Source organism: Nothoprocta perdicaria, unplaced genomic scaffold, assembly GCF_003342845.1.
Source record: "Nothoprocta perdicaria isolate Ctin4 unplaced genomic scaffold, notPer1 scaffold_46, whole genome shotgun sequence".
NCBI lineage: Eukaryota > Metazoa > Chordata > Aves > Tinamiformes > Tinamidae > Nothoprocta > Nothoprocta perdicaria.
The window spans coordinates 1,516,588-1,540,061 of record NW_020455710.1 but is presented as its reverse complement, the minus strand read 5'-3'; the positions used below and the strand labels follow the sequence as shown (position 1 = coordinate 1,540,061).

General features: G+C 35.9%; 1 protein-coding gene across 1 annotated transcript in view; it reads right to left on the bottom strand.

Moving 5' to 3' along the window:
• Nucleotides 1–445: 445 nt before the first annotated feature.
• MBTD1 (mbt domain containing 1) overlaps nucleotides 446–23,474 on the bottom strand; it is a 28,353-nt gene continuing 5,324 nt past the window's right edge. The window contains exons 3-17 of the mRNA XM_026046779.1: nucleotides 22,218–22,419; nucleotides 21,344–21,477; nucleotides 20,354–20,468; nucleotides 20,176–20,258; nucleotides 14,612–14,729; nucleotides 14,266–14,400; nucleotides 13,785–13,873; nucleotides 12,377–12,611; nucleotides 11,728–11,783; nucleotides 11,349–11,453; nucleotides 10,332–10,479; nucleotides 7,597–7,679; nucleotides 7,039–7,273; nucleotides 6,381–6,458; nucleotides 446–1,186 (exon numbers count right to left, since the gene is read on the bottom strand). Coding sequence (XP_025902564.1) covers nucleotides 1,068–1,186; nucleotides 6,381–6,458; nucleotides 7,039–7,273; nucleotides 7,597–7,679; nucleotides 10,332–10,479; nucleotides 11,349–11,453; nucleotides 11,728–11,783; nucleotides 12,377–12,611; nucleotides 13,785–13,873; nucleotides 14,266–14,400; nucleotides 14,612–14,729; nucleotides 20,176–20,258; nucleotides 20,354–20,468; nucleotides 21,344–21,477; nucleotides 22,218–22,371 — 1,887 coding nt within the window. The 5' untranslated portion in view covers nucleotides 22,372–22,419 and the 3' untranslated portion in view covers nucleotides 446–1,067. The remainder of the gene's footprint in view (nucleotides 1,187–6,380; nucleotides 6,459–7,038; nucleotides 7,274–7,596; nucleotides 7,680–10,331; nucleotides 10,480–11,348; nucleotides 11,454–11,727; nucleotides 11,784–12,376; nucleotides 12,612–13,784; nucleotides 13,874–14,265; nucleotides 14,401–14,611; nucleotides 14,730–20,175; nucleotides 20,259–20,353; nucleotides 20,469–21,343; nucleotides 21,478–22,217; nucleotides 22,420–23,474) is intronic.

Genomic DNA, 23,474 nt, shown 5'->3' with positions numbered 1-23,474 from the left:
TTTTTCGCTCACCTGGCACCATGTGGAACATCAGTGTTGAATGCGACGAAGCTCAGAAATAAATACCTACGATGGTGAGAAAATACCTAAATCTTCCTGAAGGGAAAAGAAAATAAACCAAAAGAACGCTCAAAAGTCCCTTTTCATTACCAAGACATGCCTGAGTTATTGTCCATCTAGTTTCTTCGTCAGTCTAAATTCATTGCTGAATTTCATCTCCCAAATGGGGGGATTTTCTGAAGGTCCAGTTTGGCATAGGGTTCTGTAAACATTTGCTGGAGCATTCCAAGACTACAGACATTCATGTATAGACAAGAGCTTAAGAGTCCCGATGCAGTGCCCACAGCGGTCAATGGAGACAAGGCTACTGATATTAATGGGCACTGAATCAGACCCCAAAGGAACTTTATTTAAAAAATCTTATATAAAAAAAGTATTTTAACTAAATAAAAACATCTCAAAAAGTTAAAATCTCTCTCATGTGATGGCTCCATTGCAACTGGGGCTACTCACTGAGTAGAGCTTTACAGAACTATCTCCCACCTACAATTCATGCCTCTAAATTAGGGCTTAAATTCCTTATTTTCACAATAGAAATCAGAGGTGTGACCAGTGCAGTTCACAAGAGTCTAAAAGTCTCCCGACTTGTACCAAAAAAGGTTCATTTGTTACGACAGTTCATTTGTACTTGCAACTATATCTTTCTCCAACAGTTTCCCACAGTCCTGCTAATTAATCTCACCAAAAAATTAGAATTTCAGTTCTTGTTAACAATGCACAATAAATCTGAACTTGAAAATATTACAAAATTCTTTCAAAAGCTTCAAATACAACACAAAAGTGTCCATTTTTGTTTTTAATAAATTGAAAAATCTTTTTCACTAAAATAGTTTCCCCGTCCTTCCAAAAAATTCTGAACTGAGTGTAACTCATCTACAGTCAGCAAAGTGCCCCGGACACAGCCATCCAAACTGTCCCGTCAAAGTGGGAACAAAATCAGTCAGTCTTGGAGAAAGGCTCTTTTCCTATCACCAATATTCTGCTCCTCGCTTCTGTCAGCTCCACCTTTATGGTTCTTGTTTGATGTAGTAACTGGCAGATCCGTTGCTTTCCTGATCGGATGCTCCTTGAAGGAAGCTATACTCTTCTCCATCCAGCATCTCCTCCTTCAGCTGTAATGAAGTCACTAAAAATAAAAGATGAACAGTAAAGAACCGTAAAACTCAAAGCATGAACACATTTCCCTTAAATTTACTTAATGGGATTTCAATCGGAAACAGATCTCAGATTTCCGAATTTCTTATTAAAATGTAGAACATAATTCTTCTTTTAACACTACATATATCCTCTACAGAGATTTTCCCTGCAAGAATTTATTAGTGGAAAACTCTGCTCTAAGATGGCAACCAGAAAGTGTAAATGAAAGTAAGAAGCATCACTTTAAAGACTGCTTATTTCACTGATTACTCTCTAGTTTACTTACTGTTTACTCCACAGTCACGTAAAAATAACTACTGGTCATTTCCAATCTACAAACCACATTTAACTTTAAACAATCTTTTAGCGGACAAGCAAGAACTTTGACAAGGACTTCCCAATACATCATTAAAATTCTAAGATTCCAAAGGTCTCTTTCATTCAAGCAAAACATCTTTTTTTTTTTTCGTAGCCTTAATCTTCCTTCTTCTGTCTTTTGTAAAAAGAAAATAGAAATGGATCTAAGACATAAAGAAAGGATGTTATGAATAGCAGTAATGTCACAATTACCTTCCAAATTTCTTGATGAACAGTGATAATTATAAAAATGAGCATAATATATGAAAAGAACACTGAAAACAAAATATGTCAATATTTTCATTAAAGGTGCAGTACCCACATTAAAAGGTTGATTTATACGAAAAATGGTTCTCTATGACCAAATGAATGAGAAGTATTGAAGCTTATAGCTACTGAATACAAAACTTATATGCATATTAATGTCTCTTGAAATGCAGAAATATTATGCACTGAAAGCTAAAAGTAAAACCCATAACTTGTTGCTATTTGTAGTCCTATTATAATTGCAAAGCATTTGATTATTCTTTTATTATGGTTCTATAATCCATCTTCTGCTAAACATAATATCTAAACTTTGAAAATTTATTTAACAGCCCCCAAATTGAAGCATGATGCAAACTCTGCTAACTTATTTAACGGATGCCACCTCCCCATCTGCTTGGTCCAACATCCCTTGCTTGTTTTCACTTCTCCTTGCCTCATAGCCAACTCTCATCAAATGGCCCGTTTCCTTTGGTCTGCAGAGGACAACAAAGCTGCTGTCTAAATGATAGAAACATAATTGGTTACTTAGATAACCTGCTAATACTTTAAGAAAATACCACATAGGAGTTAAGAATATCACCTGAACTCTACCTGCCTCTCCTTCTCTCCCCCAGGATTTAATTCTGCAGGAGCAAGAACAAGAGCTATATGAGAGCAAGAGCAGTCTTGACAACTTGGCTTGCATGTGGCTACTTAGAATTCAAATCCTTACATTTAGATACTTAATGATACTTTAGTTAACTTCTCCCTACTATTCAGCTATCAATTAAAACTCCTCCTAAGAAAAGCTTATGTACAAACATGCAACAAAAACAGATATTTGAAAGAAAAATAATGTCTTATGAAGTCATCTGACTGATCATCTTCTAAGCAAAAGGGTCAGAGACATGAGAAGTACTCTTTTTTTAAGCATCTCCAAGCTTCACATGGAAACAAAGAAAATTTGTTTTATGTCTTTTCCTCCACTCTCAGAAACATCATTATGGCAATAAGAGCAATGGTTTAGAGGTCACTCTATGTGCACTAAATATAAGGCAAGTCACCCTGAGCGAGGCCCAGGTGTCTCTCTCCCCAGCAGGCTGGTTAACAGTTCTCTGTGTGAAACCATCTGCTTTAAAGACCATTTCACAAGAGTCAAGGATTCAAAACACTGTATATGAAGGAAATAGCAAGACTTTGTTGGAGAACAAGAACGCTTCTTCCAGACCCAGAGAAGCACCACTGAAATCTCCTCACTGATGATGGTGTAAGGGTGGAAAGAGCTCCTCAGTGATCTCTGGTAGACAAGATGTTTTAGATTAGATGCCTGTCTCATCAACAGTGTTCCACCATTTTCATTCAAAGCCATATATGAATATCCTGCAAAGTGTCTATAGCCTAGCTGTGTAGCTGTGACTATTAAAGTATGAGGCACTGAGATATGCTGAGGAAGACACACACAACCTATGAATTTTGTTTGATCTCAAATGCATTTTGAGACAATTACATCAGGGCTATGTCTCCCCTATCTCTCAGACAAAAAATAGGTAGTCTTGCTAAAAGGAAAAAAAAAAGAAAAAAAGCATGCATAATAAAAAGACTGTATTGTAAATTAAACAAATTTTGTCCAACTTCTCAAAAATTTGGAAATGTGAAGCACTCCTAAAGAAGATAAAAGCATCAGGTCTCAAGAAGGTAAAGAAGGATTTTTGTAGGAACACAGGGCTATAATGACTCAGAAAATTCAGTCTATGGATATACATGCACTAAATACTTGCATTTTAATTACAGATTTGCCATAAAAGAAGAAAAGTGCAAAAAATGCAGTTGAGAACTTTCTCTCCTATGTAACGCTTCTGTCTTGTATCAAGGACTCATTGACATATATTCAGAAAAGTCAGCTTTTGAAGCTGACTTCAAAAGAAAAGCATAGAGGTGCTCTGTTATAGCTCCTGTGCTAGATGAAATCAAAAATAATTTTAAACACTTTTAAAGCTCTTTGTTTCAACTCATCCCTGAAGAGATGCAACAGTATTTGAATCCCCAAAAACCAAGACAAGTTGAGAAATCTTGAGTGATGCAAAGAAGAGTCAACATTTGTCCTCAGGGTCGAAAGGAGGAGGCAAGTGACTGGTTATTAACATGAGGGATAATATACAGACAAGAGAATCTGTGTTCTGAATATATCAAAAAGCGCAATCCTGCAGCCTTCTCATACAGAAAGAAATTTTAAGAGAGTGTAAGTTGAGATAAATGCATCAACCTGGCAACTGTCCTGCAGGGAGGCCACAATTCAGTTTGTCTGACAGATCATATAAGTACATCATATTCAAAGAGAATCTATGTGGCCTTCATATCAGGAACAGGCAAGAGAAGAAGTTATCAGTTCCTTGAAATGGACTTCTAAAAAAATCAAGGATTACATTACATAAACCTTTCTTAAATAAACCTTATGGTTTTAATTTGCTCAATATTATGAATAAATGAAATCTTTAATATTAGAGCTTTCCCCCGATGAAAAGGTAAAAATCCCTCTACCTTCTGTTTATAGTATTTTCTCAGCAATAAGAGAAAATTCACACTAATTTCCTGCTCATGTCAGATATTCCCAATCCCACATTACCATTCAGCGCATTTAACTCAAAGCATTTTTGTATTTTAAACCACTGCAGCTCCACAGGGCCTTTGTGTACTACTGCAATCTGGCCTCAGCTGAAAGTCTGAAAAGGCTGGAATCCTTTTTCCCTGAGATTGATTCAGTGATGGAGTGCATCAATGAGAATGAAAAAGATCTCTAAGAGGAGAAAAGAAAGAAAAAAAAAAAAAAAGAGAAACAAAAAGCAGAGAAAAAAGAAAGAGTTGATGAGTCAGCATATTCCATGCTACGCCATGCTTAGGTGCCCACCCTGTCCATCATTTCCCTCTGCAGTAACAGAGACGGAGGTGGCTAGTTACCTGTTTTGAGGCTGGGACTCAACTCTCGGCTAGTCCTGGGAGGCTGGAAGGCCTCCGGGGCTGTCTGGGCTGGCAGGGTTCGATATGGAGGAGGAGTCAACTCTTCATCACCAGAGAAGCTCCTCCGCACCCCACCTGTCATGGGTAGGCTGGACAAACTGACAGGTTTCTTCCCAACTGGTATCTTCCTCTCTAAACATCAAGTCAAACTAAAATAAACGCTTGGGTTAAAGTGCATTAGGTAACTCAGACTGTTCACTGAGAACTGAGGCCTATCGAAGGCTAGGCCGAGTAGGATGCCAGTGGATTCCTGTTCCTCTGTGTATGGTCTCCTGGTTCAAAAGAGCCTGTTAAGCCTTTAATAAAATTATTTTGTTCTCTGTATTTCAGTAATCACACCAAACCAAAGTATTCAGGCATTCCAAACAGTAATGATAACAAATTACTATTTCTTGTGACTCAGTACTTCTACTGCTACAAACTATTTAGAACATGTAGTAGGCAACGAACTATAAGATACTTCTATGAAGTGGTCTCCACCTCCTCTGGATGCACAATATGAACTCAACTTCTTAGTATCAAATCAACAGAGAAAGTCCTTAGAAGTTCTTCCCTTTTCCATATTACAAGTTGGCTTCAGGGCAGAGATAAACAAACAACTAGTCCTCTTGGAACAAATCTCCTTACTATGGCAGCAGATAAAAGAGATTTTCTTTACCAGGGTCTTTGTCACTAGTGCAGTACGAAAGAGATCAAGAAACTTCTGTAGAGGTAATAGATGGAAGGAGAGGGACAAGGCAAAAGCCTGGCACAGCTAGGCTATAGCATGTACTTGAAGGAGATCATTGGTCTACAGACATTTACTCTAGTTACCTCTAGCAATGGTTTTCTTAGGTGCTGTTGTTTCAACTCCTACAACTATTCAATCCATTTTAAGGAAAACTTTATCCTGTAGGAAACAATTACTATGTAAAGAATCTGAGTAGCTTTTTTATAAAGCTCAGATTCTTAAAAAACAGTCATTACTATGTTTTACCTTGACAAAAATATTCATGGAAAGCAATGCTATTTATTGTCAGCTTCCCACAGATGTCTCTCACCTAGAAAACTGGCAAACAAGACACTTTGTTTTCAAAAGGAACCAGACTGGGTAAGAGCAAGATAATGCCTTAAATTTCCTACTTCTCTTCCTGATCCAAACAACTTGATTATTTCTACAGCTGCGTTAAAAATAAGTAAAAGCAGAGAGGAGAAACTGTGTTAATTGATACCTGAGCAGTTTGTTTAAGGCAATATACCTGGTTATTCAATATATTCCATAAAAGACAATATACCTAGTTATTCAATATATTCCATAACTAAAGCAATCTCCAAATACCAAAAATACTTTAACATTTGTCCATCTACAATTCATATAAAATATATTTAACAATATCAACTCTATCACAAATCATAAAAAATATTCTCAGTTAATTAAAAAGTTCCTTTTATGGCATACTGCACCTTTAACCATAACACCTATTTTTACACACAAGCAACACTTCCAAAGAGAATAGGGACTTAGGGAGAGACCACAAACTTTTTAAAACAGGAAGAAAAAGTGCAAACAGTATTTTGTCACCTACTTTTCTTATGTCCTTTGTACTGTTGTGACTTAGCTTTTTTCTTCTGTTTTGATGAACTTGATTGGCTATCTCTTGATGCTGCAAAAGAATTAAAAAGCACAATTAAAGCTTGGTATTTTGAAAAAACTCTTCAGCTGTGTTAAAAAGATGTTCTATCCTGCATAGTAGCTTTAATGACAGAAGTAAGGTGGAAGAATAACTTTTCTGAGGAAAATTTCTTTTATTTTAACTATAATCCTATTAACAGGTACTGAAAAACAGACATCTATTATCACATATCTTGCACATGAATAACTCTATGCATGTGCTGAGTTCCATCAAAATTCGTATAGAAAGCACATACAATTGCAATCTTAAAGCAACAGAAATTCCTAATGATATTATCCAGAACTGATCAGTACATAAAATTATTTTTTCCTAGGACAAAGTAAACTTCTCCTGGCAACAAAAAGAGAAAACCAGAAATGCCCAGAAGTACTTAACAGAAGAGATTGGAACTATGTAATTCTAAGCAACAGTAAGTAATATCTTCTCTTTTTGTTATGACTTCTGACTTCTTCATGAAGAAAAGAAAAAAAAAAAAGGATGAAGTTAAGACAAATCACAGAATAACGAGCAGAAAGCAACTGCTAACGCTATTCACAAAAACAAAATTTACTTTGTGGTGCTGGAGGCTGTAGTTGATACCCAGTTAGCTGACACCATCCCACTGGATAGAGGTCTGGAGACTCACAATCCACCCACTGGTCATATTCATCTTCCCATCCATCAAAGTGTATCCTCAACAGGCGATGGATAATGCGAGTTACTGTGGCTACACATACTAGGCGAGGTTCCATGAGATCTACAGCCTCCAGTTTCATTCCAACATGAAACCCATGGTTTGGAACTTCCTGAAAAAGTGAACACATGAAGAGGGTAAAAATCAGGAATCAAGCACGCTAATCACAGTCATTCAACCACTCTACTGAAGCCAGTGTTTCAGTCAGTTTTATGTATAGAAAGATAAAGTATATAAAGTATCCTTTATAAAGTTTCAAATACCCTCTTTTTTCTTTAACTTTTCAGAAACATTCAAACATCAAAATAGCTCCTTTAAAAGGCACTGCAGTCTTAAGTATTCCAAGTCGTACAAAATGAAATGGGTCAATCTACAGACAGAGCTTTAAAGAAAATACAAAGTTGATTCTAAGTACACATGTATGATGTTTATTACCTTATTGAAGAGCTTTACAGGTGCTGCTATTGAGTCGCTTTCCCTGAGGTAGTCAAACCATTTGAAAGGGAGTTTTGCATAACCTGTGAATTTTAAACATTTTCACAAATCAGCTGCAAGCTTTATAAATAAAATCTACAAGAACAGTATATTGGCACTGTGCTATTGCTAAAAAGATGACAAAGAAACAAGATATTAATATCAGAAACTTCCACCGCTCTGAGCTTTGGTCTAAGGGACAAGGACAGTCCACCGGACACAGCCCAATGCAACAATCAAGATGAAAGGACTTCTAGATAATACAGAAAGTGTCATTTAACATTAAAAATATTTTTTTCAAACTTGAAGTTTTCTGTCCACGTAGATCCATAATCTCTACATTGCCCCACAGAAATCACCCAGAACAGATCATGTAATTACGCAAATCCAGTGTCTTTCCTGTGGGGAAAGAGCTCCACTATTGAAAAACTTGGTTTGTTAGGAACAGACTGGTCCTGGATATTTTCAACAGAACAGTCATGGATATTTTCAAACTTAAATAACAAGGTTAAAACAGCAACAATAAGGTAATTTACACCATTTTTTTTTTTCAAATTTAAAACCAATGGGAAAAAAAATCAAAGGGAATAAAATAATCTCAAACATTCAGCTTTTTCTTTCTACTGATTTTGCAAAAAAACACATAAGACTTAGAATTTGAGTCTAAGCTACCCAAACTCATGGACCAAACACAGCTTGAAAGGTTTCTTCATGGTGGCATAGTGCTAGACATGACAATAAATGAATAAAACCCCAGGGCTAGGCACAGTGAGGGAACTCCCTTAAGTCACAGTACAGAGCTCCCACTGAGGTCAGTCCTGAAGGACAAGACTCAGCTAACATGCAGCTAAACCTAGGTCCAAAATGCAGCCAAATTCTTGAACATTTCTAAGCATCAGCAGCTTCTGGTGAATTCAATAAGTGCTCAGGATGTTTCAAAGGAATAAGCTTGTAAGCTTAAAGCCCAATAATTTCACAGCAACATCCTTAAACTGTCCATACTGCTAAATCTAATTTGGAAATGGCATCCAGAGTTAAATATGTCATATCTGCACAGAGTAGCTGGATAGCTAACAAGTGATACAGGCACTAATAATTCAATCTCATATATCAATGATTTTTTTCTTTATGCATAGGTGCTCTAGCGGGACTGATTTGGACACAAGCCTCTAGCTTCTCAGAGCTTGTACAGGAGACGTGGGCACATGGTTCTAACTACAGTAATTAGAAATAAGAAACTGCCCATTTTCAAGGCCACAATTTAGACAGTAGAGTACACCTCAAGAGCTAAGAAGCTTTGGTCATTATATCCCATTATATCAGTAATATTTGCTATATTAATGCACATTACATTGTGTATTTTACAGCTGTTAATTCCCCATTCAAATGGCTTTTAGATTATTGCATGGGATTTATAATCATCTCCCAGTGGATGATACAGGGTGTTAAGGAAATTGCAAAAGATGGGACAATATATATGAAGATAGAGAATGCTTTATTCTCTTATTGTGCCACAACACAAGAAAGAGTAGTATAAATGTGTTAACAGTAAAATTCGAATATTCTTGTAAAAATACTACTTGAAGAATAAAACAGAGAAGCTGCATCACAGAAAGGAATTTACTTTCTACGCTATTTCATCAATTCAATGTTTTTATTTCTAAACTAATTAGTAGTGACATACACTTTTTTTGCCTCCTACAACTATTAATGTTGTACCACATATTTTATAATGTTGGACCACATCTTGGACCACATATTTTTTGAAATGTGAGCAGGTTTAGAGAAAAACAAAACAAAACAATGAACACTCTTCATATTTCTGATTTTGAGATCAGGCCCATGAAGTTCTTGGCAATAAACTAAATAAATGAGCTGTGAAAAATAACTGTAAATCTGTCCAAGTGCAGACTTTCTACATACTCAAAGATGACAGATTCACTAGCGTGTGCTAAAGAAAGTGCTACGAAATTATTATCTTCTTGTTGTACTGTTGTTCTGTGTATTACTTCAAAAAAATCATTCAACAAATACAAACAGAAGTCTGCTAGAATAAGGATATAAAAACTACACAGAAAATCATTATAATCTGCTGTTACACAAGCAAGTAAAATAAACTGTGAAGGTAGTAAAGAGGAAAGATGAAGGCAATGAGAGTCTTCTGGAAGCAAACATGCTAGTGGACAGACAGCTTTTCTTATAGCAGGGATTACGCCATGCATAAATCTATAGCAACTTCTACAAAAATCAAGTTTGTGAATCTATTTCAATTAATTAACTACCATTGTTACTAATTGGCCCAAGTCTAACACTCTTTAAGTGTTCTTTAAACCTTTGCTTGCCAGAACTTCCCAAGTACCAACATATTCTGAACAGTGACTTATATATACTTACATTTTCTGTTCACTTAAGCTGTACTATTCAATTTAGGGCTAATCTCTCAAGTTCTGATAGCAAAAGCAAATTAATTTAGCCAGTGAACCAATCAGATGATCAGTTTGTCTTTTCACGTACAAAAAGGCTCGGTAACTGTTTTAGATTACTTTGAAATTATGTTGTAATATTTGTTTCAGACTCGGGAAAGTCCTGTAAAGTGACAAGAACTTTGTAGACTAAGTTAACAAACAAAGCATAAGGCATATACAATATCACTGAAAAATATTAAAAATAAAATGTGGTCAGAATGCTATATGTACCTCTGGGTGGAGTTAGTTCAATCATGTTAATTTCACAGAAACCAACAGGGAAAATAGAAGGGGAAGTAGCATGGTAACAAAACCAATCAGACCCATCTGCTGCTTCTGAGCCATCAATCCCAATCATAAGATAGCCATCTGCTAAAACCTTTGTGAAGAAAAACAAAATTTTACATTAAATTCCTTTAACTGTGTGATAAGGCTAGAAAGAAAGCATGCCACGTTTCAAAAGAGTAAATACAACCGAGTACTAATGGCAACATTTATAAGGCCATTCAGGTAAAACAAAACAAAGAAACAAACGTCATACCTGTCTCCAAGATTTTCTGCATACTAAAGAGTAGGTTAATTAATCGCAAAATCAGGAGGAAAAAATCCTTTTTCTAATTTCTACATTTATTTACTTAGTTTGGTGAACATAAGCTTTTTAAGCTTTATATTTTAGTTCACATTTTATCTTGCTGGATATTTAATGCTACATAAATAAGAAAAAGCAAATCAAGATAGCAACCTTACTCATTGATAAGGTTACGTGAGGATGCTAAGCAACTCTTCACATTTTCTCCTTTTAAAATATATTTCACATGATGCTCTTTTCAGCTAGGAAAAAAGTACATTCTTTATATATACGCATATATATATATATGCATATATATATATAAATATATAAAAATCTTCATTGACTTTCACAGGTAAGCAAGATAGGATTTTCAAAACAGGGTTGAAGAATATTTGGGATTATTAGCAGAAGATCAGCCTGCAAACTTATCTCATAAGCATGTTATTTCTTAGTTAACAATAAAATTGAATTTTCAAGCATTAAAAACTAAATTAAAACTTGCAAGGTATATGCTTTTCTATATTACACACATAGAACTAAAGATTCAATGGACATTCAGTGTGAATGACTTGCATTTTATTTTCTTTGAGCTTTTTCTTATGTTTCAAAACTGAATAAAAGTGAGTTGAAAATTGGATTCATATTCACCTTCCCAAAATAGACATTTGCTTTCTTACCTTTCTTATAGTTGCCACACATATTGCTGAAAGGTTTAAAGGGTCTATAGCTTCCAATTTCATTCCTTCTTTAAACCATTCCCCAGCTGTGTCAACCTCTTTTACCTAAAGCAAAAAACAGTGCCAGAAGCTAAGAATCTAGTGAGGCTAGAACACATCGCCACACACTACTGACACACAACGACCAAAACACCTCTGATATAAGCTCCGTGTATGTCAAAAGAGCCTGAATTGGTTAAGAACGCAATTAGAAAACACACCACTTACACTGGGCATATTTTCAAGCCTTTGGCAAAGTTGCAGCCCTGTTTCATACACAGCAGGAATCAGAGCTCCTCAATCAACTCTGCAAAAACCGTGTTCTTGCTAGGGAACTCACCTTCATAAATAAGTGTGGGGGCGCATCAAAATGTTCCTCTTGTTTCTTTGTAATATCTACAGGGAAAAGTGGTACATCCTTGTCAGAGACTTCAGTAATGGAAGAGATGGTACATTTTTCTAGTTATGTCAGCCAGAAGTTCCCAGGTACTGACATACTCTGAACAGTCCTTTCAGCGACTTTCAGCATCACTCTTAAATTCAACTATTCTTATTTATAAATGGGTTCAGTGGAAAATATCTGGTACTACCCGGTCACTTTATTACCATGGCAGGTCCATATTTGAAGATGACTACCACAAAAATCTACTGAACACACATCCATTTTTCATAGTTATTTCTACCTGAAATACTCTTAAAACACAATTTCACTTATGAGGAGAAAAAAAAAAAAGCATTATTCCCAAGACTGTGCCACAAAATTGCTATCAAAATACGCAGGTTTTCGCAAAAAAAAAACCCAAGTGAAATATTTTGCATACTCTTCTACGCTATGTTAGCTAATTAACAGTAGAGGACATCTAGGCTTAAAACAAATATACTTAGTAATGACTTATTTTTATTAACCATTTAAAGTGACAGTATGGCTTACATTAAGCTTCACAAAGACAACCAGCCAAAAGGACACCTCTGAAATACAACAAGCTTACCAGATCTTTTGAATCTATGTCCTATACTTCGAGACCAGCCAATGTGATGAATGAGCGGACTGTACATGTGGCACCAGAAGTCATCGGTTTTGTCCTCACTTTCTTCATACACCAATCTTAGCCGTCCTCCAATGACGCTCTCTACCACCGCTACCCGCGTTCGACAAAGATGTGTTTTGTCAACAACTTCTACTCTCATGGAAGTTTTGAACGGATATTGCATACACTCAGACACCTTAAAATAACAGGGGAAAAAAAAATCTGTAAAAATACGCTCTGTTTTTGTCTAGGCATTTGTCTTCTGCTACCAAAGTACTTCTCTTTAATTCAATTACTTGCTAATCCACCTGCAAAAGTAACAAAAAGTTCTCTTATGTTTTGTTGTACATGTGACAAAATGAAATATTTCACAAGGTTAATTGTAACTAGATCCTACAACAGTATAAATGAATTCCACACCGGTTAAAGGAATTTTCCATTGATTTAATGAAAGTTTGCTCAGTGATTAGCAATGGATAAAAACGACCTTGAGAAACAATCAACTCTAATGTTAAAGTTTAAAAAAAAAAAAGCTTTGTCAACCACTCTAAGTATAGCACTTAAAAATAGGATCAAAAGCATAGAAAATAATACTTGAGCATAATTAAGTTGACCACTCACAAACATATTTCTTCACGATATCAAGAAAGGAAGAAAGAAAATAAAGGAAACACTGATCTGCTTGTGAAAAATGTATTTTTTAAATATGCTTTAAATTAAACACAATATATGTTATTTGCTATGTCCATTATGAACTCCCCAAAGTATTTAGACCTTGTCTATTTGATTAGGCTTCAAACTGAGCCAAGTTTTAAATGGAAATGAACATGTGCAGAAAACAGAAGTATTTAGAACAGTAGTATGTGAGACAATAACACAGGACTCCTTATATTCCTATTAAAATCTATGCACCATCTTGTAACAGATACCTTTCCTCCTCCCCAAAAAACAAAAACCAATCTAGCCTAAAGAAGATAGAAATATCATTTAAAATTAGGTATTTTCTTGCATCTAGATGTATGCTGTGTTAGCAAACTTTGTTCAGCTTCTTAAAAAAATGAATGATAAAAAAAATCCCTGAATTAGCAAGATTGGTTTTACTTTTTCTCTAATATCTATCATTGGGCATCTTTTTAGCACTTTTTTAAAGGGGGTTATTTTAAAATTAGACTTTCTTTCAAAGAAGAGTTTTTCAAATGGCAGCATATACTAACATGTGCAGAGATAAATGGAAAATAGAGATTCCAGGGAAAACTACTAGAAGATGTTCACTATAAAGGGAATAATGTGCCATTGTAAAATATTTCAGCTCTTCACACTCTGTTGTAATTTTGTTTATAGTACATTATTGATATTGCATCAGCCTTACCTTCTGAGAAAAGTCAGGAGGAAGTGTTTTGGCACCAGTAAGTCGTTTCACTAGAAAAGCTTTCCAGTTTGTGTATTTGTGTTGGATGGCTGTTGCAAATGAAGGGGAAAAAATAAGCCACTGATTTTTAAATGTGTCCATTAGAGACAATGTTATAGCCTGGAATATGTAAAGAAGAAAACCTAGATGACTGTTAAAAAGCCTGGATGAAAATAACAACAAAAACTCTTTAGAAAATGAATGATACCCAGTTTATACTCATGTGTATGTTAGGGCAAAGAATTTAATGACAAAACATAGATAAGACCAGTGCATGTTTATGTCACTGATTAGCCTAACTGTTTCCACCTTGATATAGCAGGGGCTACTCCAACAAACACTGTTGCTATGGTAAAATATTCAAATCATAAGCAAATTTGGTTAAATCAGAACCAGACTTTTTAATTATCTCAATCAATCGATACTGCTAATATTTACATACATCGAGGAGGGACTAGGGGCTTCCCGCTGGTTGCACACCAACCAACTGGGTGGATGTCAGACCCACAAACGTTGCACCAGAAGTCAAGACTTGAATCGCTTTCAAAGCCTTCGTATCTTAGCAGAGCATTGTACCCTAAAAAAAAAATAAAAACAAGCCCATTTAAAAAAAATACAAAATTATGGTTACAAATTTATTCAGACTTCTCCATCAATCGTAAAATACTAACTTTGTTTTTCATAGGATAAAACACATTAAAAAAAAAAAAAGTGTTCCCCTCATGAACAGTCACTAAGTTATTGTCTTCCTCTACAGTTATTTTAATGGTTTTAATAAAGATATTCACCTGCTAATTTTACAATTCCAGCTATCCAGAAGACTTTGGTAGGTAGGCTGCAGTCTGTGTTTGGAACCTCCACGCGCACTCCTTCTGAGATATCACCCCAGCACGTCCCCATTGGTGCCTGTCATTTGAGACAGAGGGGGAAAAACAAGACCAGTTCAGCATTCTGTTTACTCCACACAAAAATAATTATTTTTGTTACAGTGGTGCTTTATGAGTGACTTTACAAGAAGAGACAAAAACTGCTATACATGATAGACAAAAATACATTTAGAAATTGGTCTTTCTGAAAACCATTTTTGCTTTGCAGTTTATGTGCAGTGGTAGTACACAATTATTATTGCTTATCTCTTGTAACAACTACACGATTTAAACATCTGTAAAGCACAAGTACAGATTATATATACTCACAGGTCAGCATTATTCCATGAGGTTTTAACTAGAGCCTAGCCACTGACTTCACAGAGAACAGTATAATTCCCCCCACAATTCTACTTGGAAGGAATTTGACAATACTAAAAAATTATACCATTGTCACATATCAAAATCCAGCATACATTCTGTAAATTTGTAACTTGCCTGAAAATGCTAAAGATTTATTTATTGAATGCATCCTGAAGATTTATTAGGAAAGGAGTTATCTCCTATGGGATCACAACCTCTCAGAGAAACTTTGTATTACCCGTAAATGATCATTCCATCAAGCAAACAAAAAAATCTGAGTTGCATCTTTCTAATAAAAGTCAAAGGGAAACACACAGCTAGATTCCTCACACACTGTTCTGAAAGCTTAAACTAAGGTTTTAGTTACAAGAAGGAATACAAGCCTGATGAGCTCTTAAGGATTTGGGCAAAACAGAGACATAAATTACATCAAGTTTGCCATCTCAGGAAGAATGGTACGTTGGCCAGAGCATCAGGAAAAGATAGTCAGAGACGGTATGTAGAGATATCAGAAACGTGCAGTGCTGAAGAATCTAAACCCTTAAATTTTAACCCAAATAAATAAATAAATCTAAATTCAACAAGAAACCAAAAACAAAGGAAAGGTTCAGATTTTAGATAGTTTAGAACAATGGACAGAACAACAGTTAAGAACAATACTTCTACCAAGTATAAAGGTACTCTAGGAGAAATAAATTCTAATCAGCGCAGAGAGCATTCAGGTACCAGGGAGGAGGCTGAAGGGACCCTCTGATTCCATATCATAATAGGCAGGCAGGATTCAAAGCCTCTCTCTGATGCACAAGGCTTTTTCCAAGCACAGCATTTAAACAGCTCACTGAAAACAGCCTCCAACTTCTTGGACTTTTGGTGGTGAGCCATAGGGGATAAGCAGTTTCATAATTCTGAATGATTGGTAATTACAATGCTGGAAGTTTGCCGGCAATCAGTGATGGCCAATTAGCAGCAGTAAACATGAAATTTATCTTAAAAAGAGGATGCCCTAAAATATTGAGAATATATGATGCTAGGTAACAAGTTTTAGATATTAAAGGAAAATAATTCTATTGCAAGTATGCCAGTTTTGTACTCTCAAAGCCTGGTCTCTTCATGTTCTGCTATGTCCCATCTACACCAGTCTAGTCTGTAGAGTCCTTTTCTGCCATCTAGCAGACAGAAAGTAAAAAGCAATTTATAGATGACTTATTTTCATATGCAAAATATGCAGATATAACATCTTAATAAAGTTCCATTACATATTCATTATCCTGTCTAAATTTACATTTGTAGCTTTTGGCCTGAAATGGGAAAATCAACTTTTCAAACTGCATATTTCAGTAAGTCTTTCTGTACAGAAATACAGATGAGTCAATCAAAAATAGCAGTGCTGAACAATCTCACAATCCAGTGGCACTTCACCAAAATATATTTGACTGCCTGCTCACCTGCTCAGTTAATTCAGAGAGAAAAGTGTATGATAGCACTTCTCCTTCCATGATAAAGGAATTGTCACAACTATTTTTACTTCTAAAACATGGATTGGTATAGAGGGAAATAGCAGAAAGCTAAATTTGTCCTTGTCTGTGAAAATACTGGTTCTGCTAGTTTCTCCTACACCAATCCACATGGCTCACCCTTTAGAAGGAGAAAGCCATCCTGGGTAGCATTCCTACTGAAAAGCCAGATATCGTTACTGGCCTGAAATGATGCTTTACAGTATACCTTGTATACCATATATCTTTCCACTCCTTATAAAAATTCTTCAAGTAGGAAGACTGGATAAACCAGGGCTACGACAGCCACCCTTCCTTTACATCTTCTCGGTCTTCATGCAATTAATCAATGTTTGCACAGTGCTCTGAAGAACTCATACAGCACTAAGTGCTAAATCTTATTCAAATGCTGGCTAGAAGGGTAACTCTGAAGACTGGATTGGCATAGTATGAACTAGCAGAACCATAATTTACAGGTAAGAACAAATTTACCTTTCAGACTCATGACGAAGAGATCCGCTTCACGTTACTCCCAAACAAGGAAGATCTGGTTCCTCGCTTCCTGAGCCAGGAGATGACTTGGGAGGGTTTATCTGTGAGCGGCAGCTGCCTTCTCTGCAAGGTAAGTTGCAATCAGGAAGGTCCTGTTTGACAGGGTTTGACAGGAATGCCTAAAGGCCAAGAACCTCCACACAGCTGCCTAGCTGAACAAAGAACTGGTGGGTGAAACAACTTATTTCTAAAGCCATCCACACTGCCCTCATTTCAGATAGGCAGCTTGTATCAAGCATTTAATAGCAAATGAAATGCTACCAACTCCTGAAATGTAAGTATACTGGGCAGTTATCTTGGGTGTAAACTGCACCCTCCTAGAGGAGATCACCAGAGAAGACAAAGGAAAACAGAAAATCAAAGTTAAAGGCAAAGCACTGCCACCTAGTGTAAAATCCAGATATGACCCCTTGGAGAAAGGAATTTAGAAGTGTTTTGTTACAAGAGAAACAGAATAGAAATATTGCAGCTCAATAAAATTGGACTGCAAGACTGAAAAAATGCCCAGCTTCAGAAAAACATGCATCTCACTAGCAACAGGTGAAAAAACATCACTCTTATTCATGGGCATTAAGTTGTACATTAAGTACCGACACATGACTCACAGCAACGTACTTGCTTTCGTTACCAGAACGATTTGAGCTATTAAAACCAAATTGAAAAAAAAAAAAAAAAAAAAAAAAAGAACGGTCTAGAAAAAAAAAATTGGGAATGCTAGTTAATAACAAAGATCACAGAGCATGTTGTATGTTACTAAACTGTAACAAAATACTATTACTGTGAATATCAATTTGCTGAAATCGAGGTACAGCTTTCCTCCATAAGCAGACCCAAATCCACAGTTGATATAAGGCAATTCAACAGCTAAGGGGCAAAGTGCACCAGACCAGTTCTGGGTCTGCCATGGCATTAGTGTATGAAATGAAACAAAGCTCTTTGTACTTCAGTATTCAAACTACAGATTGGGTGCATTGGTATCAAATAGTACTGCAGGTGAGTTTCACCCCTGTTATCCAACATTAAATTTGGTATGAATTTAGTGGGAATGCCACGTTAGAGGCATCAGAACACTTTCAAATTAACTAGAAGAATTTTAAGACTTAAACGTTTCTGTTTCATAATGTGTCTATATTAAAATTAAAGCAGGAATAACTTCCCACATTAAGCAAAAAGCCATGTGATGTGGGAAAATTAGGCACAGACTTGAAATAACCGAAATCTGCTGTGCTTTACAAAGCCAAGCAAGCCAAACTGCACATCTCAAAATCCTCTTACTTTTTATTTAATATTGATCTCAACGCTCCCTATAAAATATATATGCAGATAGTGCAACCAGGTACACACTTACCTAACAAATTTAAGGGTAGGTACATAGTTATCCTGTACTATCAGTTCTATACCTGTATTTTGAGGTTAAGCTTTATGTATTTCATCTCGTAGACATGCAGAACATGTGCATGGAATTCGTATATGAACAGTAGACAAACATCCATTCAGTATTACCAAAGCAATAAAATATATACAAAGCATATCAATAAGCTTTGCACAGACAGACAAAAAGAAAATTGCTTCTTTTAATTCTTAAGAGGCAGAGAAAGTGGGTGAGAAAAAGCAGGAGAGAACAAAAGATAAGGATCTAAAAAAAGTAATGTGTCTTCAGATTCTGAATGGTTTAATAATATATTTTTGAAGAAATAATTATAGCAAAACTAAATCTAAATTGCACCATGACTGCACTTGCACTTGTGCAGTTGCAATTGCACTAACTAATACCCATGGAGGAAGTGGGAACGACCAAAGGAGAACTCAGGACTAACAGTAACCTTTTACAGAAAAAGAGAGCAGGGAGAGAAACATGATGTAGATTTAATAGCACTTTTGCCATCTTGGCTGCAAAGATTTTTCAAGGTAAAATATGAATGCTAGTATTATATCTGTTCTTGTTACTAAAATACTATCGAGCATAATGCACAAAACAGTAAGAAAACAAGAGAGAATTCCTTCTAATAGCTCAATATTTTAATATAGTGGCATAATTACTGCGTCCTAATGAAGTACAACAGACCCTGTGAAGCATTTGTTGCTACAACAGCTTATCAAACCTTATCAAACGGTATCTTCTGATATGCACTTAAGAAATTACTTGTTACGACACGTACAGGATCACAAAGGCAAAGTGCAAACGTGCTTCTTTAAGCACGGGGAATTCACTACACATTCCCAAGGCTCCAGCACTGCAGGGCTCTGCGCAGGGCAGCAGCAAGGCCCCTCCGCATAAAGGGTGCTATTCAGGGAGCGCCAACTGCCAAGGGCCCTCAGCTCCTGCTGATTTATGAGACGACAGGGCTCAGCACGGAGCCCAGCACTTGGCAAAAAAAAGAAATTTCCTTTCTCCCTTACGGACAACTTCTATGAAAGCAAATGTCAATTTTCAAGGTAATTTTCAGCAGATAAGTTTTATTTTGCTAGAAATTATTTCTAAGAAGCTGAAACAGTTCAGCTTTGCAAATAAATAAATACTTGGGGAAAAAAAAATCTGTATCAAAGTTCTTACTTAATCCAAGACAATTTTATATCAAAGTATTGGCAATATTTTAAATGGGATCTAAGAAATGGGTTTTAACAAACATCTTAAAGATAGATGCTGCTAAGTATTTTTCTCATCCCATGGCTGTGTTCTGTGAATTCTGTTTGCAATTTTTGCAATACTAATACAGAAAAGAAAATAATTCTTTTATTTTTTGATCTTTTTTATGAAATGTGGAAGAAATAAAATCACAAGTTCAGGGTCCTCCTTTTACTTTTCTCTTCTTAGCTGAAGTATGTACAATGAGCAACTGATGGTGTTCAGAATGGTTTTAAAGGACAAAATAAAACATACATATTTAGCTTAAAAGTAGTCATACTATCAGTTTACAATGTAAGTCAATTTCCAAGACTATGATGCACATTAGAATACAAATCTACTGCAAAAATGAATCAAAGTATTATCCATACCATGTTTTTTTCCTGATTAAATAAATGAATAATAATAAAAACCTCACACACAGAGAATAAACATACTGAAAAAATACTTACATGTTTAAAACATGTAACAGGAGCTGCTGTAAAGCTATTGCTATTGATGTAGTTACCCCAGCTGAAACCTTCCACGGGGACAGCTGTTGAGAGAAAGTTATTTTATTTAGGAAACTGCCAATAAACCATAAATCTTGCACTATCAAGAATTTGTTTGCATCTGCTTATATGCCATTACCTGCCTTAGTCTTTGCCTGGTTTTGTAAAGTTGCTTGATACTGAGCGTATGCTGCTAACTTAGCCACTAAGGGTTGTTTTTGTAGAACTTTAGCCTTCTTTGTTGGAGGTTTACCCTAAAACAACAACAAAAAGCTAAATAAATAGTCTTCCCAAACTCGCACTGGAAATGTCTACACATCTGTGCCATATCCCTCACGCTATTTTGTGAAAAATCAGTGTAACAAATTATAAAATGCATTTTCAAAGTAATCTGATGATCTACTTTTTTTCCTGGTAGATAGAACTCTTCTATTAGAAGAGCACGGAATGGAAGTTGACTGTCAAAGAATCACAAAATTACAAAGAATATTAAACTTCATTACATAAAAAAACAGAATCTAGAAAATGTCCAAAATATTAGTTTTGTACCAGTATTCCAACTTGAAGAGCATACAGATTTGGTTGTTCTTTATCTGGAAAAAAGTATCTTATAAACGCTAGTTAAAAGGAAGAACCTTAAATCTAATCCATATAAATGCAATTTCTTGGCATTGGTTGCATGCAGCAACGAGATATAACTGCATTTACTGACACTTCCATTTCTTCCCTTGAATGCTACAAAACATACTACAAAAATAGGTGATCGATATTCTAAATGAATAGACCAGAACTTATTTTGTAAGGCTAATAGTTGCTAAGAAAACATCAGAGAGCAATGCTAAAGAAATCTTTATGATCTCTCTAAAGCCAAAAAGCATTTTAGGGGTGAAATATGGTTTTTATAGTGACTACACATACAGATTGAAGATGTTTCTTGTCTTACCGATGCGAGTGGGCCACTGCTGCAGACTTAAAATAAGTCACTATTCTCTGTAATTTGCTCTGCTGAACAAAAGACTTTGTTCCATGATACGGTCTTGAGTTTCAACATACAAAATTATGTGAAAATGTTAATGTGCTCACACAGACTACAATAAATATAAAAAGAAAGTGGTTTCTGTACCGCTACCTGAAGCCTGGCCAGAATGCTGGCCTTCTTGGAGTTTGAGGAATAGCTTCTAGAGCACGACACACTGCAGAAGCGTTTTGTTTTAGAGTAAAAAGCATCGCGGACACCAACCATTCCACACATCTCACAAGTAGCTAATCAAAGGAGAAAAAGAGCAAAGTGTTAAAAGGGTAATAAAGACTTCAGTAAAAATTCAGAACAAAGATGACAGGCAAAAGGCACTGTAGGTGGCACTACCAAGTTGAGCACTTTCTTAGGTGAAGAGATATATACAGAAAAATAACTTAAGAAAAATTCAGCTGAGATCAGTAAAACAATGTGAACCTCAAGTTCATAAGTGAAACAGTCTCTCTTTTCTCTTTTGGTTTTACCACTAGAGAAAGTGAACAAATCAGCAAGAACCAATTTCTGTGTTTTCATGGTTCTTCTTAACTTTTTGAACCTAGGCCTGCCAATCCAGATTTCCGAACTGAAATGAAAACCAGACCTCTGTTGTGAAAATATTAACCCATCTGAAGTACTCTAAGTAGGAGAGTAAGTACTCTAATGAGCAGCCTCATTAGCCTGTAAACATATGCTTTATAAATAGAGAGCATCTCCCACTGAATCTTTCTACACCAAATAAAACAGTGTCTGCGACCTACCTATGCCATATTCATACACACAAAAGAGAATTCTGATTACGCTCATTAAATAGCTTAGCTTATTTCAGTTACTCAAAACAAAAGAACAGAATGAACTGAATAACAACAACCACCACCATCCACAAACCCTTCCCTCAGCTGATTTGTCCAACATTTGGGTTTGGACTCACTCAAATTCCTAATATAAGCTGAAAAACATAAATAGCAGAGTCTTTGTACCATGTACTTACCCATGCCAGATTTGCCATCGGGATAAGTATAGACCTGTCCATTGTTCTTTATAATCGGGAGACTAGATGGCAAAGGAGAAACTTCTTCTTCGCTTTCATCTGTACTGGAGCTGCTGCTGGTGTCCTCACTACAACTATCATAACCGTCAAACATCCCGAATGAATCACGTCTTTTCCTTTCTGCTCGTGAAGTAAGCTCTGCCTAAAAATCAGAAAAAGAACACAACACAAAAACAATAGTAGAGCATTCCAAGGGCAACAATTTCAAAAACAAACTTGAATTTTTTCAAAGGTCAAAATCAGCCAACAAATGTAGACGTATCACAAACAGGTGTCTGCTCTGTCAACACAAAGACATGAACCACATATTGGCAATTAATATGCCCTGCAGTAGTACAGTCAGAAGTAGCCGATGTTTGGCACTGTGATATATAGGTAGAAAAAATTATGTCTTGATCCGCTGGGAATATGCAGCAGCAGTCCATACACTTCTTTTTCTTGGATCTTCAGAGTTCATTAATCCTGATGTGCAGAATAATGACAGCTGCACAGAACTTGTATGCAAATGAGCGTATTCCAGATGGCTGCAGCTAATTTCACTAAAATTCATTAATTTGAGAAAGCTGGGCAGAGAAAAGACAGTTCAAAGAAGAACACACTATTCTAGGGGCAGGGAAATGAGAGCATAACCCCATTCCCACTGGCCTCAGGGGTTAGAGATACTGAATCTCAGGGCACCTAAGAGGTTTTTCTCATGTGTGGAACAGGAGCACTTCTCTACCTCACACGGATGTTCTGAGGATTAATACATTAACAATTATGAAGAGCTCAGTTACTATGGCAATAGGGTCTGTATAAATACCAAAAGACAGAAAGGTGACTAATTTGCTACTGTCACATACAAAAAAAAAACACTGTTACATAAAAGAGATTTCCTATAACCAAAAATCTGAGGTCAAGTGAAAATGCTCAACTTTGAAGAACATGTTGAGCAATTTCCAGTGAAGACATTATAGATGCATAAACAATAGATTTACTGATGTCTTTTTTTCCTGATACAAATTCACTACATACATTTTGTGACATTTTCACTTTATTATTTCATACACCTCTATTGAAACAAAATTGCCGCTAGATAATCAAGCTGCAGCTGTTTCTTCCCAAGGAATTTCCATCATTTTGACCAGTATCTATTTAGACTGAGAGGACTTAATGTAACGAAGAGAAGACAAAGGAAAAAAAAATAAATAACAGACA